The sequence below is a fragment of the Chrysemys picta genome, chromosome 9, assembly GCF_011386835.1.
Source record: "Chrysemys picta bellii isolate R12L10 chromosome 9, ASM1138683v2, whole genome shotgun sequence".
Taxonomy (NCBI): Eukaryota; Metazoa; Chordata; order Testudines; family Emydidae; genus Chrysemys; species Chrysemys picta.
In genome coordinates this window covers 93,154,570-93,170,550 of record NC_088799.1, presented here as the reverse complement: position 1 = coordinate 93,170,550, position 15,981 = coordinate 93,154,570, and the positions used below count along the sequence as shown (strand labels likewise).

At 38.7% G+C, this 15,981-nt stretch overlaps 1 protein-coding gene across 3 annotated transcripts in view; it reads right to left on the bottom strand.

Moving 5' to 3' along the window:
* Positions 1-15,981, bottom strand: part of RADX (RPA1 related single stranded DNA binding protein, X-linked) — a 34,924-nt gene that overhangs the window by 11,415 nt on the left and 7,528 nt on the right. For all 3 annotated transcript variants that reach the window (XM_065556695.1, XM_065556696.1, XM_065556697.1), the window contains exons 4-11: positions 12,868-12,976; positions 12,563-12,654; positions 12,352-12,474; positions 9,385-9,492; positions 7,452-7,619; positions 6,648-6,802; positions 5,497-5,714; positions 2,328-2,407 (exon numbers count right to left, since the gene is read on the bottom strand). In XM_065556695.1, the coding sequence (XP_065412767.1) occupies positions 2,328-2,407; positions 5,497-5,714; positions 6,648-6,802; positions 7,452-7,619; positions 9,385-9,492; positions 12,352-12,474; positions 12,563-12,654; positions 12,868-12,976 (1,053 nt within the window). The remainder of the gene's footprint in view (positions 1-2,327; positions 2,408-5,496; positions 5,715-6,647; positions 6,803-7,451; positions 7,620-9,384; positions 9,493-12,351; positions 12,475-12,562; positions 12,655-12,867; positions 12,977-15,981) is intronic.

Sequence of the window (15,981 nt, the reverse complement as noted above, 5' to 3'; positions counted from 1 at the left end):
AGGCAAATCAGGGTTTGGGGGTGGAGGCTGACAGCTCGTGATCCCCAAGGTAATAACCTTAAGACCCTATGAAGGGTCCCAACCCCCAGTTTGAGAACCCCTGCCTTATAATGTATATTGTGCAGAGTCCCAGTCATATAGCTAACTGTAGTCCCTATATCTACCATTATATGTGAACTAAGAACTGAAAAGATTTCAAATAAACCATTTTCCCCAATTTTGTAGGCAAGTCCCCATTCTGTGACCTTACCACAAGGCCCATTCTGAAATGTACCCAACCTATTTTTTCCCCCAGTTATCCCCATTTTATCTTGCCTTCCCCACAAACAGTTTCTATCCTGATACTATACTATGAAAACTTTTATTGCTGTTTCCAATTTAGTCACATGAATTGTGTGTGCAAATTTCCTCACTGATTCACAGGGAGCACTGCAGTAGTTATTACAAAGGAGCTTTAGCTGTGCCAAAGAACTGAAGACACCAGGGTGTATATGGCTAACCTAGAAACGGCAACACCCAAGTGGAAGAACATTAAACAAGCAGAGTACACGAGCATTACTTCATTGGATGAGACACAAGGAATTATAGTGAAAAGTATGGAAAATTGGTGGGCCTAAGAAACTGCAATAGCATTTGAGTGCTGTCTGGAGAATCCTTGTGCAGAACATGGAGCAGGACTTATCTCACAAAACTGGAGCGTATAGTAAGTTTACAACCACCATCCTCCCCCATTCATAAACACTCTCTAAGTTTACTATATGGATGATTAAGGTTGTCATGCTTTAGATAGGGGGAAATTACTATTAAATATAGATGAGTCAAATGAAACTGAAAACAATGACATCTCAAAAAACTAAAACAAAAAATGTAGCTGCTTGATTTTACCTTTTACATTTATAAGCAGCACATTATATTATCACTGGGAAAGTGTACATTATTAGACATTCCATAACAATGCTGGCTGTTAGAACTCCATCTCTTTGGTAGTGCTGCCTTATATCAGTGGTACAGTATACAAAGTGTTAAATTTCATGCTATTGCCATTTTTAAATTTTGAGCAACTAAACACCCACATCTGGTTAGAAAGATAGCTGGCTGAAAAGAAATTCTACTGGGATATTCTGTATAATTACATTAAGAGAAGAAAGAAAAATACTGTAACTGCCATCCTCTAGAATAAGTGTGAAGACCTTATTTGCAGGATTTTGTGGTATTAAAGTTAAAAATTGCTAGGATATAAATGCCAGGATTAAATCTCTCTCTCCTTCTCAAACTTCAATCATGCCTTCTCTTACTTTCCTCTCTTTATATCTTGGGGCTGTAATTTGCATGTTGTCCTATTTGTACACACATATTTGAATCAACACAAACAGATGTGAAATTAGGACAGGATAGCAGAAGTTACAGCCTTTTGCTACTGAAAAGTGAGATGCTGAAATCCATGATATTTAAAAGGAAACAAAGTATTTGAAGCCCAGCTGGCTGGAGAGAGCTCTCTGCAGCAGACACCAAACTTTCTTTGCCAGTCTAATATATATAAATGCCGTCATGAACATCTGATTGTGTGAGCTCCCGCTAAAAACGATTAAAAAAAATTAAAACAATAAGATAGAGTTTACATGTATTGATAGTAAACTTAGAAATGAAGCCCACACTGGGAGCAGATATAATTTGAGAAAATATCTGTTTAAAACATCTGGATTTAAATTTTCAAATATAGAGGAAGAACAAGATAGGGAAATTCTAATGCGTTTAACTTAAAAAAACCCAAACATGTAGCTAATAAGATGTGTAACTCTCATCACCATGATTACTTGCTTGTATGTTACTACCTTTCCTCAGAGGTGTGATTTTCCTGCCTTTGGAAATGCTATCACATTTGGACCACTACTGCAATACCAACAAAAATAGAGACGAGGTCCTCTGCCCTGTTTTGACCTGCTCCAGAAATGATGCAACATGGACTCAAAGCCAGCTTAAAGAGACATTAAGGATTTCTCTTACACAGTGGCATAGAGCAATACAGTTGCATTCTACCACCCATACAGCCAGCCCCAGCATGTGTCGGGGGAAAAGGTGCTGATACCTAGTTGCCAAAATGGTTCCTTAGAGACTGTTGCAGCTTGATGCAAATAAGAACAGCCCTTGGCTTCTCTACATTGTGTTGAGGGCTGAACCAGCTCAAGGATGGTGGGGACAGGGCATGTAAAGGTGGTATACTACCACCTTTGTCCCACTATTTTGGGCCTGAGCGGAGAAGGTCTAGGTCTACATTTTTTGTAAAATACTGAAATGATCATAGCTGAACAAAATATTTAGCCATATACCTCTATTGGGTTGTGAAGTGTCAGGCTCAGTCAAGATATTTTGTTCTGGAACAGAATCTTCTTGCTGAAATTCATGCAAGCTATAAAGGAAAAATTATAGTTAATTCTGAGGCTTTCAGGCTTCAGATAAAACTAAATGTGTGTTTGGTGGCTATGTTATAAAAAACCCATAACTTCTAAAGCACAAACTCCAGACCTTGATAAGAGTTCTTTTTATTGATAAGGATCACTCTGACATTGAGCTACAGATATTAACATCTGATATAACTAGAGTCATTTTGCTCAGCATAAACCTTCTCAAAGTTCAAGGCTAAATGCATTTCTTGCCATGTGAATCAGCGAAACCTACAGAAAAATGTTTTACATTAAAAACAGCATTTCTCGCCCTCTAGTGGAAACTTGCTGAAAACGACATGTGTGGCCTTGGCAGAAAAAGAGCTGAATGTCATAGACCAGTGGTTCTCAACCCACGGGCTGCTTGTAGCCCAAACAGCACACAGCTGCGGCCCATGTGACATCCTCAGGGCCATACAGGTACTATGTATATCGTGTGGATGAAGCCCACATAACAAAGAGCTGCATATGCAGCCCACAATAGTAAATAGGTTGAGAAGCAGGCATAGCCCATAAACAGGTTTTTATACTAATTCCAGAAAGGCTCCATGGTGTGCTATTGTACTTTGATATCAGCACACGTCAGTGGTTGAAGGCACAAAGCAGCAATGAAAACCTGGAGCCGAAACATCACTTTAGAATCGAAAATGGCAAACACAAGGTTCCAAAAAAAAAAAAAAAAAAAAAAATCCGTTGAATTTTACATGTTATCCTGCCATGACAATCAATCAACTGGATTTTTATTATAATTTCACTTAGTTGTGAAAACTAAACTAATTCTCCAACAATCATCCTTTAACTTCCTTTAAATAATTCTCCTCTTCCCCTGGGGAAAAAAAAATCCTAGGGAACCAAATGATACATATTGTACCACCATACTAACCCCAGCTCTTAGTTCTGCGTATTCCTTTCTCCCTTGCTTTAGCCCTCTATATTTGTTATCTAGCCAAACATCATAATCAATGTAGATGATAAACTTATGAAAAAAGACTCTTTATCTGCTATGTAAAGACCATGCCTATCTATGAGGCTAAGTTACAAATATCTATAAATCAATAGCAATAGCTATTAAAGAGAACATATGGATACATACCTTTGTTCTTATTTACTGGGGCCCTACTGTATGATGCATTTCAGTCATTAATATTTCCTTACTTTTTGAGGCTTTAAACATTTTAGACTGAGGGTTAAATACTCAATTTTGAACAGCTAATATTTTGAATACCCTTTAATGCTATTTAAGAGTGGAAGAGAGTATACATTAATCTTCTCAGCTTTACTTACATTAAGGAGTTTGGAAAAAATAAAAGTGTTTAAAAAAAAAACAAAATACCTTCATCCTGTGGGCCAAGTATTAAAGTGATCTCATCCTGGTTTCTAACTCTGGACGCACAAGAACTCAGACTCAGAGTGCAAATTGAGCAGTTCAGTAGCTAGTTAATTGTGCAGGCAAAAAGCTACAGCTGCACTATCCTGGTTGCCTTCTTCCATTAGCATCCTTTTGGGCAGAAAGCAACTTTGAAAGTTCATTTTCAATTACAAAGATATATTGGAAAGCAGCCATGGAAAAAATGGTTCCCTCCCTTTTCGTGCCTGCTGTTCTTCGAGATGTGTTGCTCATGTCCATTTCATTCTAGGCGTGCGCACGTCCACATGCGCAGTCATCGGAGATGTTTGCATTTGTGGTATGCATAGGGTTGGCTGTGGCGCCCGCTTGAGTCCGCACTCATGTGTCGGTATATCAGGCGCCGCCGGCCCTACGCCCTCTCACTTCCTTCTTGCTGGCAACTCCAACAGAGGGGCAGGAGGGGGGGTAATGGAATGAACATGAGCAACACATCTTGAAGAACAACAGTTACAAAAAGTAGGGAACCATTTTTTCTTCTTCAAGCCCTTGCTCATGTCGATTTCATTCTAGGTGACCCACAAGAGCGTTCATGGCAGTGGGCTCGGAGTTCACTTTTGTGCAGCTTGCAGCTCTGCTCTGCCAAAGCCAGCATCATCTCCAGCTTGCTGGGTAAGTGCATAATGAGACACAAACGTGGGACCACCACTCCCAGGAGCCACCGGCTGCTCGTCCTGTACAGCTGTATCTTCCTCAGCCCCGCCCTGGTCCCTTCCACGCAGCTGTTTGCGTGACTGCGTCTCCTGTCTGAGGTCTGTACAGCTGTGTCGGAGGAGGTACCAGTGTGGAGCGCTGGCTCCTGGGAGCGGCGGCCCCATGTTCTGCTCCTTTCATCGCTGCGGTTCCCAGGAGAGCCCTGCGGTTCAGCAGATACCGATTTCTATCTGCGGATATCAAATTGTATCTGCACAGGGCTCTACAGATTGTACCCTGGGTAATGTCACAAGTATTTAATCAAGAATGGCAATCCATTGAAATTTATGTTTTTGGAGAAAAAAACTCAGAACCAGCAGTTCAGATGACTGAGAATTAATATAATAGCTGCAAGAGGTAATGAGGATGATTTTCTGCGGAATCATTTCCCTGGCTTACAAAGTTCTAGTCAGGAAGGTATTTTCCTCAATCCTGCTTTCATTGACTATTGGGAGCAAGACTGGGTCCATAAGGAAGGAGGATTACCATTTTTAAATTGGGTTGCTTATAGTTTCAGTCAGTTGCCTTTCGATGGGACGTGTACTCCTAATTCACTTAGGTACTTTTAAAAATCTTACTCTATATCTCTACAGTATATCAGTGAAATGGAACAATTAATACAGGGGTAGGCAATCTATGGCACAGGTGCCGAAGGCAGCACGGGAGCTGATTTCAGTGGCACTCTCACTGTCCAGGTCCTGGCCACCGGTCTGGGGGGCTCTGCATTTTAATTTAATATGAAGCTTCTTAAACATTTTGAAACCTTATTTACTTTACATACAATAGTTTAGTTATATATATATAGACTTATAGAAAGAGACCTTCTAAAAACGTTAAATTGTATTACTGGCACTCGAAACCTTAAGCTAGAGTGAATAAATGAAGACTCGGCACACCGCTTCTGAAAGGCTGTCGATCCCTGAATTAATATGACCACACTTTATTCAAAAGGCTTACTTTTCAGCCTCTGTACGGTGTTCGATCTTTCTCTTGATTCGACTCTTTCTGGTTAACATACGCGGATGCTGCTGTTGTTCCAGGGAAGCACATTGTAAATTAAGTACGGAGTTAGCTTCTTTATTTCGATGGCTTCGCTTTTTTCCTTTTGTAACACAATCTTTAGACAAACCAGTGGTTTTTACAGTCGTTTGAGATGGTGACTGGACTCTACCTTCCTAAAAATAAATAAAATAAAATAAAATAAATGAATGGAGATGTCCTATCTCCTAGAAATGGAAGGGACCTTGAAAGGTCATCGAGTCCAGCCCCCTGCCTACACTAGCAGGACCAAGTACTGATTTTGCCCCAGATCTCTAAGTGGCACCCTCAAGGATTGAACTCACAACCCTGGGTTTAGCAGGCCAATGCTCAAACCACTGAGCTATCCCTCCCCCCGTAACAAGAGTTAAACAATTAAAGCTATTTCATCTTCAATTACAAAAAGATATCAGATTGATCACTAGTTGGTTTTCCTCCAATAACTTTATGAGGAATTGGATACCCTAGTCCAGGGGTTCCCAAACTTGGTTCGTGACTTGTTCAAGGTAAGCCCCTGGCGGGCCGCGAGACGCTTTGTTTACCTGAGCGTCCGCAGGTACGGCCACTCGCAGCTCCCAGTGGCCGCGGTTCACCATTCCCGGCCAATGGGAGCTGTGGGAAGCGGTTACCCTGAACAAGCCGCAAACCAAGTTTGGGAACCCCTGCCCTAGTCTCAAATCTTGTATCCCCATCATAGTGTTTAGCAGATCTGCTTTATAGAAAAGCCTCTCTAATCAAGTTTAAAGGGGAAAAAAAAAAAAAAAAAACCTGTCTAGAAAGTGACAGGTTACATTAAAGTAGCCAGTTCTCCCAGTCCCTAATTTACTTTAACCATGCTATTTAATCAGTAACTTTTATACAGCAGGTACTTTTATTGAGGACTGTAACACTCAGAAAACAAGTTTTAAAATTTAAACAATGACTTTCAAACTTCTCTTGCTATCAGAATGGTAAATTCAGTTAATCAAGAGACAACGTATGTGGGTTCTCAATTCAAATGCAAGAGATCGCAATTGTAATTATGATCACAGCATCTTAAGTGCTAAACTATTAATCCTCAAGCACTGTACCTGAATTGGTTCCATTCCCGAGGCATCTTCAGCTGCATAGCTGACATATCTTATAGCACTAATTATCCCCTGAACAGCAAAGCGCTTGTGCTCCCTGTAGTGCAGGTCTTCAATCTCTCTCTCCATTTCACTTATGGCTTTCAAAACTGATTCAACTGCAAAAGAGCAATTCTCACAAGCTTAACAGTTTTAAAGAAATACAAAACTACTAAAAAGTATCAATGTTGGATTCATAAAAGAAAATTGGAAAGACCTTCTTGCTAAATTTAAATTATGAAATTGTCTTAAAATTGAACTTCTCAGTAATTAAATCCTCCTGTTTTCTCATCTCTCATTTTCAGAATATTTGGGGAGCAAAGCTTTTCAGCCAGGTCAGAGTTAATACTGAATGATCAGAGCTATTCAAGGCTCTGCTTAATATACTACTGCTAAAGTTCTTTATCATTATCACATCTTATATTCTTCAATCTGACACTGACTTTCAAGCTGACTGAAGATGTAGCCGAAGCAGATGTTGGTACAGAACAGAATATCTACGGAGTATAAATTCAGAGGGACAGATTCTCTGCTGATGTAAACTGCCAAAACTTCACTGCCATCAATAGAGCTGACAATTTACACAGCTGAGGCCTTGGTTCAGAGTCTATCTTCAGAATGATTTTTCCTTGAATGACATTCCAGTATTGAACCATTGATATAATCCAAGTGTAAAGCAATCAGAGTTGCTCATTTTGAATACTTGTGATGAAATCTCAGATAGAATGAGGCACATGTAATGGGGATATTTTGTATGGTGTAGGATACCTTTATTATTTTTACAATACTTCAAAAAAGAATTTGGTGCTGGTGGGAAAGGACAGTATCCACCAATTACAGTTTTCTTCATTTGATCAGCTTCACTTTGAGTTTTAATCCACTGGATAAAGTTTTTCACTTTGGCATCTCTGGTATATGGTTGGCCTTTGTGCCACCCTGTTAAAACAAAAGGTTTGGGTATTGAAATAAAAGGATCAAATAGATTTAGTAATTGGTTTTTACAATTGCTACATTTGAACACTATACAGCAATATACCCAAAAAGCCAAGACAGAGATGCTAAAACAATGTCCCTTCTACCAGTTGATAGTGGCTTTATGAAAAAGTGTAACGGAACCCTTAAATGGCACTTGGATTTAACACACACAAACCACTAGATACCCTAAATGCTAACATTTGGGTAGTAAAACAGTTAAACGTTCTTTCTAGAACTAGCTAGTTATATTCTGTCCCACACAACAGTGTAAAAAAAGATGAGCAAGAATCAGCATTTCACACCAAAAAGTTACCTTTTCCTCCTCAGAGAAGACCCTATTCTCTGGTTACCATTGTGTCTGCAGCAAGATAGACCTATTTCAAGGCTGCTGAGCTGAAAACAGTCTCAGCTGATGATTCTGAGATGCTAGCTGAGGTTCTGATTTAGGAGCAAGGTAAAGCAGGGTAGCTAACATACTGGAAGCAAGTGAGGAGGACACTAAAAATCAGAAGCTCTTCATTTGGGAGCACTGAAATCTAGATACCTCTGCCAAGAGGAAGATTTGTGGCTAATCCTGATTCAACCAATCAGAAGCTCCTCTGCAGACCCCCACTGAGTGTGTTGAGGCATCCAGATACTTTTATAAAGAATGATATAAAAGTGTATTTTCTGGTTTCCATCCGCCTATAGAGGGACTCAGTACTCATTGTCTGGGCTGACATATCAAGAATACTGTAGAAAGAACAAACTGGATAGTAAAACAAGGATATGTCTGGGGAAGAATGTTTACTGGGCTGAATTTAAGATTAAAAGCTATACAGGACCTTTTGCAATAGAACGGAAAGCTTGAATCTACCAAAAAAAAAAAAAAAAAAAAAAAAAAAAAAGCAATTGATAGAATTACAGTTTTTAAAAAGGTTCCTTGTTGCATATGATATAGAAGCATCAAGTTCTTAAAATAGTCTGTAATGAAGCAATTAACGAGTCTTCATATGGACCAACCCAACAATAGCACAAACGCTGGATATATTATTATAATTTCTTAAAATATACTATGATGATTTAGCAGGGGAAGACATCTTACATCTTTCCATTAACATACTGCAGTGTTCTAACTTTTGTAACAATCTCAACACTTTCAACTCATAACTGTCCTGATACGCCCTTCAATATCAGTTAGCTCATATATTCTCATCATGGCTTGTTTAGAGTCCATCTGACATCAGCTCAATGAAATTTTAATAGTTTTACTCAATAACTTCACTCTTCTTCTTCCTTCTTTTGTCTTCTTGTGCACATCTCTTGTAGACAGGAAGGAAACCTAACCACTTTGTGGACCGACCAATTTATGAATGCTGAAACTGGATTGGTCTCAAGTTTATAATCAGGCCAATAGGAGTTAAATATGGGGGTATTTTGTTTGGGGGGAGGGTAAGAGAGAGAGAGAAAAAGGAAACCTGGAGTTATTAAATGGAAAAATACAATTTATTGAATCTCCAGAGAATTTAAGAAGTGGCACTTTGGTAAAATAACATCTCTGAATGAAGGAAGCAATGCAAGGTATGCTACAGTGTGATGTTGGAATCTGCTTTAAAAGCCAATTGTTTTTGCTCTGTATCTAGAAATACTACAAACATCTTCAAGCTGAAATACTGCAGGTTATATATTCCTTGGTAAATGAGGTATGTGTCATGTAAAATTAATTTAAAAATAGTATTGTATTTACCTGTAATAAACATCTGACTCTCATTTGAAGTTGTAAGGTAAAGTGTTCTGGGAGTATTCTCAGTGATGTCCCGCACCACTCTCATCTGTGTGCACACCAAATAGGTCACTAGAGAGAAAAAATCATTTCAGTTTTTTCTGGTATATCAAGGTTCAAAAGCTGCCCCATACCAAAGTAGTTTTAAATATGCACTAAAAAAAAAAAGTATCTTAACTCTTGATCCTGCAAAAACTTAACCATGTGGTCAACCCTTCACTCGTTTGTTGTTAGAGCTCACAATTTGGGGATTGAATTGGATTCGTAGCTGTTAAACAAAGCAATAGATTTCAGTGGAAGTTAAACATTTGTGCAAATGTTCACAGGATTCAGGCCTTGGCAAGCCATGCTACGATTAAGTTAATATTTCACAATTTGCACATCACAGATGTTTTGTCTCATGAAGATTTGCGTTCAGATTAAAACTATGCATAAAAATAACTTTCCCAAGTAGTTTCTCTCTCTCACATATATGTTGGAGCTGCTGTTACACTTTGTATGAATAATTAAAACAGACAATAAATCAATAGACCAGGGGTTCAGGCACTTCCCAGGGATGTAGGAGACCCAGGTTCAAGTCTTGAACCTGGGTCTCCCACAACCCAGATGGAGTGCCCTAAGCACCAGGCTATTGGCCATTCTTGGAGCAGCCTTCCTCATGTTTTTCCATAATTTTTTTTTGAAAGGTCTCGTTTTTGTTCCACATTAGAACAGAATTTCTCATCTTCCAGCCAGCCCTACTACCTAATTCTTTATTATATGACACAAAGGAATCTGTCAGTGTTAATAATTAAAAACAGCAACTATGGTCATATACAATTCTACATTTGATTTCCTCCACTTTAATATTTCAAGTATTCTGCAAAAGAGGCCATACAACTATGATAGTTAAAAGGGGCTTAATTGTGATACCATAATTGTAAACAGCTTTTTTCCCCCAAACTTCAGAACATCCTCCGCCTCCAAACTCATTTCCCCTTAACCAAAAAACACACAGAGTATGAGAAATAGTAGTTAATTTCTTTCTCCTCTCCCTCCCCCTCACCCCTATATTCTTAAGGTTTCGTGCTATTGTGGCTGGAGGTGTGATCTCATCACAGATGTTTCTGTGATACATACAAATTACTTTTGCCATGGGAAAGAAAGTGTTATTTAAGTTGATATAGCCTAACAAAAAGTTACGTCAATTTCAGCTGCATTCAAAGTGGAAGAAACAAATCAAGTACCAAAAACTAGAGAAAAAAAATTCTTCTGAAAAGATAAACAGGAGGACTTGTGGCACCTTAGAGACTAACAAATTTATTAGAGCATAATAATGCTCTAATAAATTTGTTAGTCTCTAAGGTGCCACAAGTCCTCCTGTTCTTCTTTTTGCGGATACAGACTAACACGGCTGCTACTCTGAAACCTTTCTGAAAAGATGTTACAATCAATGGTCTAAAAAGAAATAGCATCACTCCATGAAAAAATATACAGTTCACAGTCTTTAATGAAGAAATGAGAGACTAGGATAGTGTCTGAAAAATCTTGACTAAGCAATTGAAAAAGATTGTCAATAAGATACATGTGCTAAGCCAATACAATGTTAAATAAAACTAAATAAAAATAAGGCCTTAATATGTATTGTTTTAAAAACATTTAGAATAAAAGAAAGAGAAAGAGCAGAGCATATCCTTAAATGCTAAGATACTATTTTCTAATGATTAAGGGTCTATTCCAAAGCCCAATTAAGTCAAGGAAGTCTCCCAATGACGTAATTGTGTGTTGGATCAGACCCAAATAGCCTGAGTGGACAGGGCTGTTCCTTCCTTGCTGAGAGATCCCAGATGGTGGTTTTAGGAAATTGCTCATCATCCCAAAGTATACTCAAATGTCCATTTCCACAGAGTTTCAACTCGACTCCCCTCCCATTCAATCTGTACCGGAGTCCCTTGGGAGGGTTAGCAAAGAAGCACGTAATGCACGCACCCTGATGATACTCAGCGCTCCCTCTCTCTCTGACTGGACCCAGCCTATTCTGACAAATACCAGAGTTTAGGTAAATTTGGGTCATGGCTGAGAATTGCAATGCAGATAAAACGGAGGTGATGGAGATGCTGATAGCAACTGGAAGATATGGCCCGTTGAACTGAGGGTGCTCATCTGCCTATTTGATATTAAAAGTTACAATATGGGGAGTATAATCTGATTCACAGCATTTGTTAGTCACTCAAAGCAGCAGTTTCTAGGAAAGCCTTTTTCCACCTCCATGTGGCCAGGAGGTTGCGACCAATTCCTTTGGATGCAGATGCTGATACCATCATACATGCCTGAGTCACCTCAAGATCGTAATGCCTTCTACACTGAGCTTCATCCGGAAACTGAAGATTGTGCACAATCCAGCAGTTTTATTAACCTGTGTGGCATGCTGAGAACACCTCATGAGTGCTCTGTGACCTCCATTGGATCCCTGTTGGTTTCTGGGTGGAGCTTAAGGAGTTAGTGTTCACTTCTAAAGATCTACACAGCTTAGGACTTGCCTACCTGAGAGGCTGCCCCTTTCCCTGTACCGTACTGTCACAGTTACAGTCACAGGGAAGTCATTTGAACTGAGAAAGAGGGCTACCAACAGGGTGTTCTCTGCAAAGGGCTTGCAAATTGGAATTCACTCAAACTTGGTTCAAAATAGGCCAGATCAGCTCAATTTTAGGGCATGTTGTAAGGTCCATCGATTTACCTGGGTTATTGGGGAAGGTCTGCTATGATGAGGGCTACCATCTTTTGTTGAGGTGGGCATTGTTTGGGTCTGTTTTCATTACTGTTTGTTTATTTTCTGATTTGGGATGAGATTAGTGATAATTTGAATTATGCTTAGAAGATGCCTACAGAGAAAAATATTGTAAACGGAAATAAACAAGTAAATAATAAAATAGACTATTGTACGATAAATACTTGGGTGAATATGTTCAAATACATCCGGCTGAGAAGTGGCAAACAATTCCAGAATGAATGGTTGGTCTGATGTCCCATCAACAACATGTGCCCAGCGATGTATCCAAAAATCTTCACTATATTCTGCACAAACAAAATTTTATTTAAATTAAAGAATATTCCACCAAATTGTAATAATTCGATAAATGTTGAAAATAATTTTTATAAAAACCTCTCTTTCTTGTTCGTTCAACCCTTCCTACAAATATTACAAGACCAATAATATCACAGGAATGATTGTTCGGTAAGTTATCCAGTTCTGACCTAAAAACAAAATTAAAGAGAAATGGTTGATAATGCTTAAAGACCTGAAATTTAAATCACTCTGAAAAATTCCTAAATAGTGCCCTGAGCAGAAAAGTAGGGAAGACATAACAAAGTATAATAGATGTTTTCCTGTAATATTCCCAGTTAAAATTCAATAAAAATTAGCAAAACATTAGCCCACACTTAACAGAACACAAACCTTTATTTTACCTTGTGACAAACCGATATCTAACTTCAGGTAATCTCCACTCCGGTTTAACCATTTTTTCTGGAATAATGTTAACTTTAGTTGGAGGATCTCGAACGTTCAGGCTAATTTCTGGGGAGAAACAATATCATTTTAAGCATAAAAATGTATTCAAAGGAAACCTTTACTTTGACTTTCTCAATAAGTAGAGAAACAAGGTGGGTGAGGTAATATCTTTTATTGGACCAACTTTTGCTGGCGAGAGAGACAAGCTTTCAGGCCACATAGAGCTCTTCTTTAGGTCTTAATAAGTAACATTTTTGCTGAATAAATGCAACACTCTTACTTTGGCTCACTGCTTTTGCAAGTACTAATAAAATTTGTCTCTCTGATTTTAGGTCACTACATGGATAAAATGAGGAATGTAAGGATGTCATAAAAGGTTGTAACAAATGATACGAAGAACCTTGCTGGATTGTCCAGCTCCACGCACGGGGTAGTCTGTTGATGATCCAGATGAATATTTTAAAAACCTTCTGTCAACCACTATCGACAGGTTCTTAAGCACTCTCAAAGATCACCATCATTTACAGATGACTTGCAAGGGATGAAATAAGAGGGAAGACAGCTGAAGCGCCAGTGGCGGAAGTTCTGATTTGACTCCAAGCGATTATGATCAAGAAACTTTGTTGTATATTTCCATTACAAGCAATTCAGCAGGTGCAGTACAGCAACTGACAGTGTATGCCAGAGATTTGGGCTTGGGTGAGGGCTACTTGGTTGAAGCTTAATCCAGATAAGAGAGAGAATTACTAGATTAGTGGAAGCAACCCAAATGATTATCTAGTTATGTGAGCTCCAGACATTTATGGCAGGAGGTTATTATTTTTAACTCAGGCCTGCAATTTAGAGGTATTGTTATACCCTGGGCAGAAAAGGCGGTAGTTTTGAAGAATGCATCTGGTGTGGTATGATAATGTTTCAGTGGCCCTTGCTGCACTCATCCCTGCCTTGGTCACTTTGAGATTACTGTAATACACTCTATACCTTACGATCATTCGGACGCTGAAGATTGTTGCTAAGCACACTGAACTATGTTCATTAGGACCACATAAATTCAGTGAACTAAGAGATGCACACTGCCTGTGGATTACTGCAAGGAATTCAAGGTGTTCGTTTTAACATTTAAAGCCCTAAATGGTTTGGGTCCTGAGAAATCACCACGGTCCTTATTCTATGCTACCACAATTGTAACCAGCTGAGGAACATAAGCTAGAGCTCACCAGCTAGAATATAGAAAGTTGTTATCGGGATATTCTCTGCGAAGATCCCTCAACTATAGGATGCATTTTTCCCCCACAAAACCTGGCTTTTTTAATCTTTCAGACACACAGACTCATTTTTGGGAATCTGAGAATGAGGATAGGAGAGAATATTTGGTTATTTGGAAGATGGGATATAATGAACTAGAAGTGTATTATGACAATGGTCAGTGATTTTAGCAGTTCAGTGTAACTGTTGATTATTTGTTTCAGTTTAACTATTGGAAGGGCACTCACAGTATGTGCATGTTCTAAAATAAATAAATACCCTATATCAGGATATGTGGCTGACAAAGTATTTAAATCAGGCCTTTGTTTATACATTTTATTTTTTTATACCACCTGAAATAATTTACTGAAACAGCATCTCACTTTCAAAGTCATTCTGAAAATACAGAGCAAGTGCATGCTCAAATAGTTATAAAAAATGGATAGCTGTTGTCCTGCAGAATTTTTCTTGCAGTCTACAACACTACTCTGTCTCTTTACAAGATCCATGAATATAGCTCATACAATGATCCATGATATGTAATTTTTTTTTAAGCTTATGCCAGGGAAAAATATTTGAGCTATTTGTCAAAAAGAGAAAAACAGAGAACATACACATTTTGGATGAGAGAAAATTAGTTTTTTTTTTTTTTTTTGAACACACACTTCATCTATAGTCTGCAGATGCCCCATGACACCTCATTATTGAGTTATGGTTCTTATTCTTGCATTGTGCAACTATTAGTCTTTATTATATGTAGCCTTACTTTCCAAGTTGTTTTTAGTCTCATCACCGATACCCCAATATGACACCAAACTGAAGATTTCCATAAGAGTTAAAAAATTTGAGTGATTTTTGTTTCTACAAAAAGGAGTCTCAGACTAGCATATTTGACAGTGCCTCTTTGCTGCAGGCAGGTCTGTGGCAATTATAATTACTGTTACGCTGGCTTGTAAGCATTAACAGTTTTCATTTCTGTCTTCCCCCCCAAGTCTCCCTGCCTGGCAAAACATTTCTCTCTCCTGCCAACTCATCATAAACACTTCAGATGCTAAGTACTGGGTTTAAGACAAAATGCATGAGACAGAGAATACACGGCTTTGAGCAGTGCAGCACATTGTTTATTTTCATGCACTGTAGTGACTACATTAGCAAAACTGTCATCACGAAGAAGAAAATTAGATGTATACACCAACCCCCAAAGATATGTATTTTTGTGTGTCAAGGAAATGGCATTTCTGATTGCAGTTTTATTCAGAATAGGAGTATGTAAGGAAGAGGAGTCCATATTCAGGAAGAAAGAAGTGCTGGTGACAAGGCCTGTTATGGGGAGGCCATTGTCTTGCAATAAGGCATTAGCGTTCCTGTATTAGGACTGCCTTGGCTCTGTCACACCCTGCAACAGCAGAAAGGAAGCCTCTTTTCTCTGTGTTGAGGAACCAGTACATCAAGGACCACGATACTGTTGTTTAGTGCACTTGGTAGCAATCATCAATGCAAAATGAGATCTTAAAGCACCAAACTTTTACTTCAGTGGGGCGCAACATGGGCACCAGTATGGATTGTTACAGGACGTGACTCCTAGAGCCCATCTTTAATGATCCGGACGAGGATGTAAATATTACATTAATTATATTTGTATGTGACATTAATTTGGAAGCAGGGCCCCAGCACTTGGAATTATGTGATTACATCAGACAGAGCGTTCATTTACAAAAATGTGATAGTTTTTCATCTAATGGTTGTGGAGGGAAAAAAGCTTGGAAACATGACTCAAGTGTAACCAAAGCAGGAATATCTACCCCAGTGTACAGACAGCCTGAAAC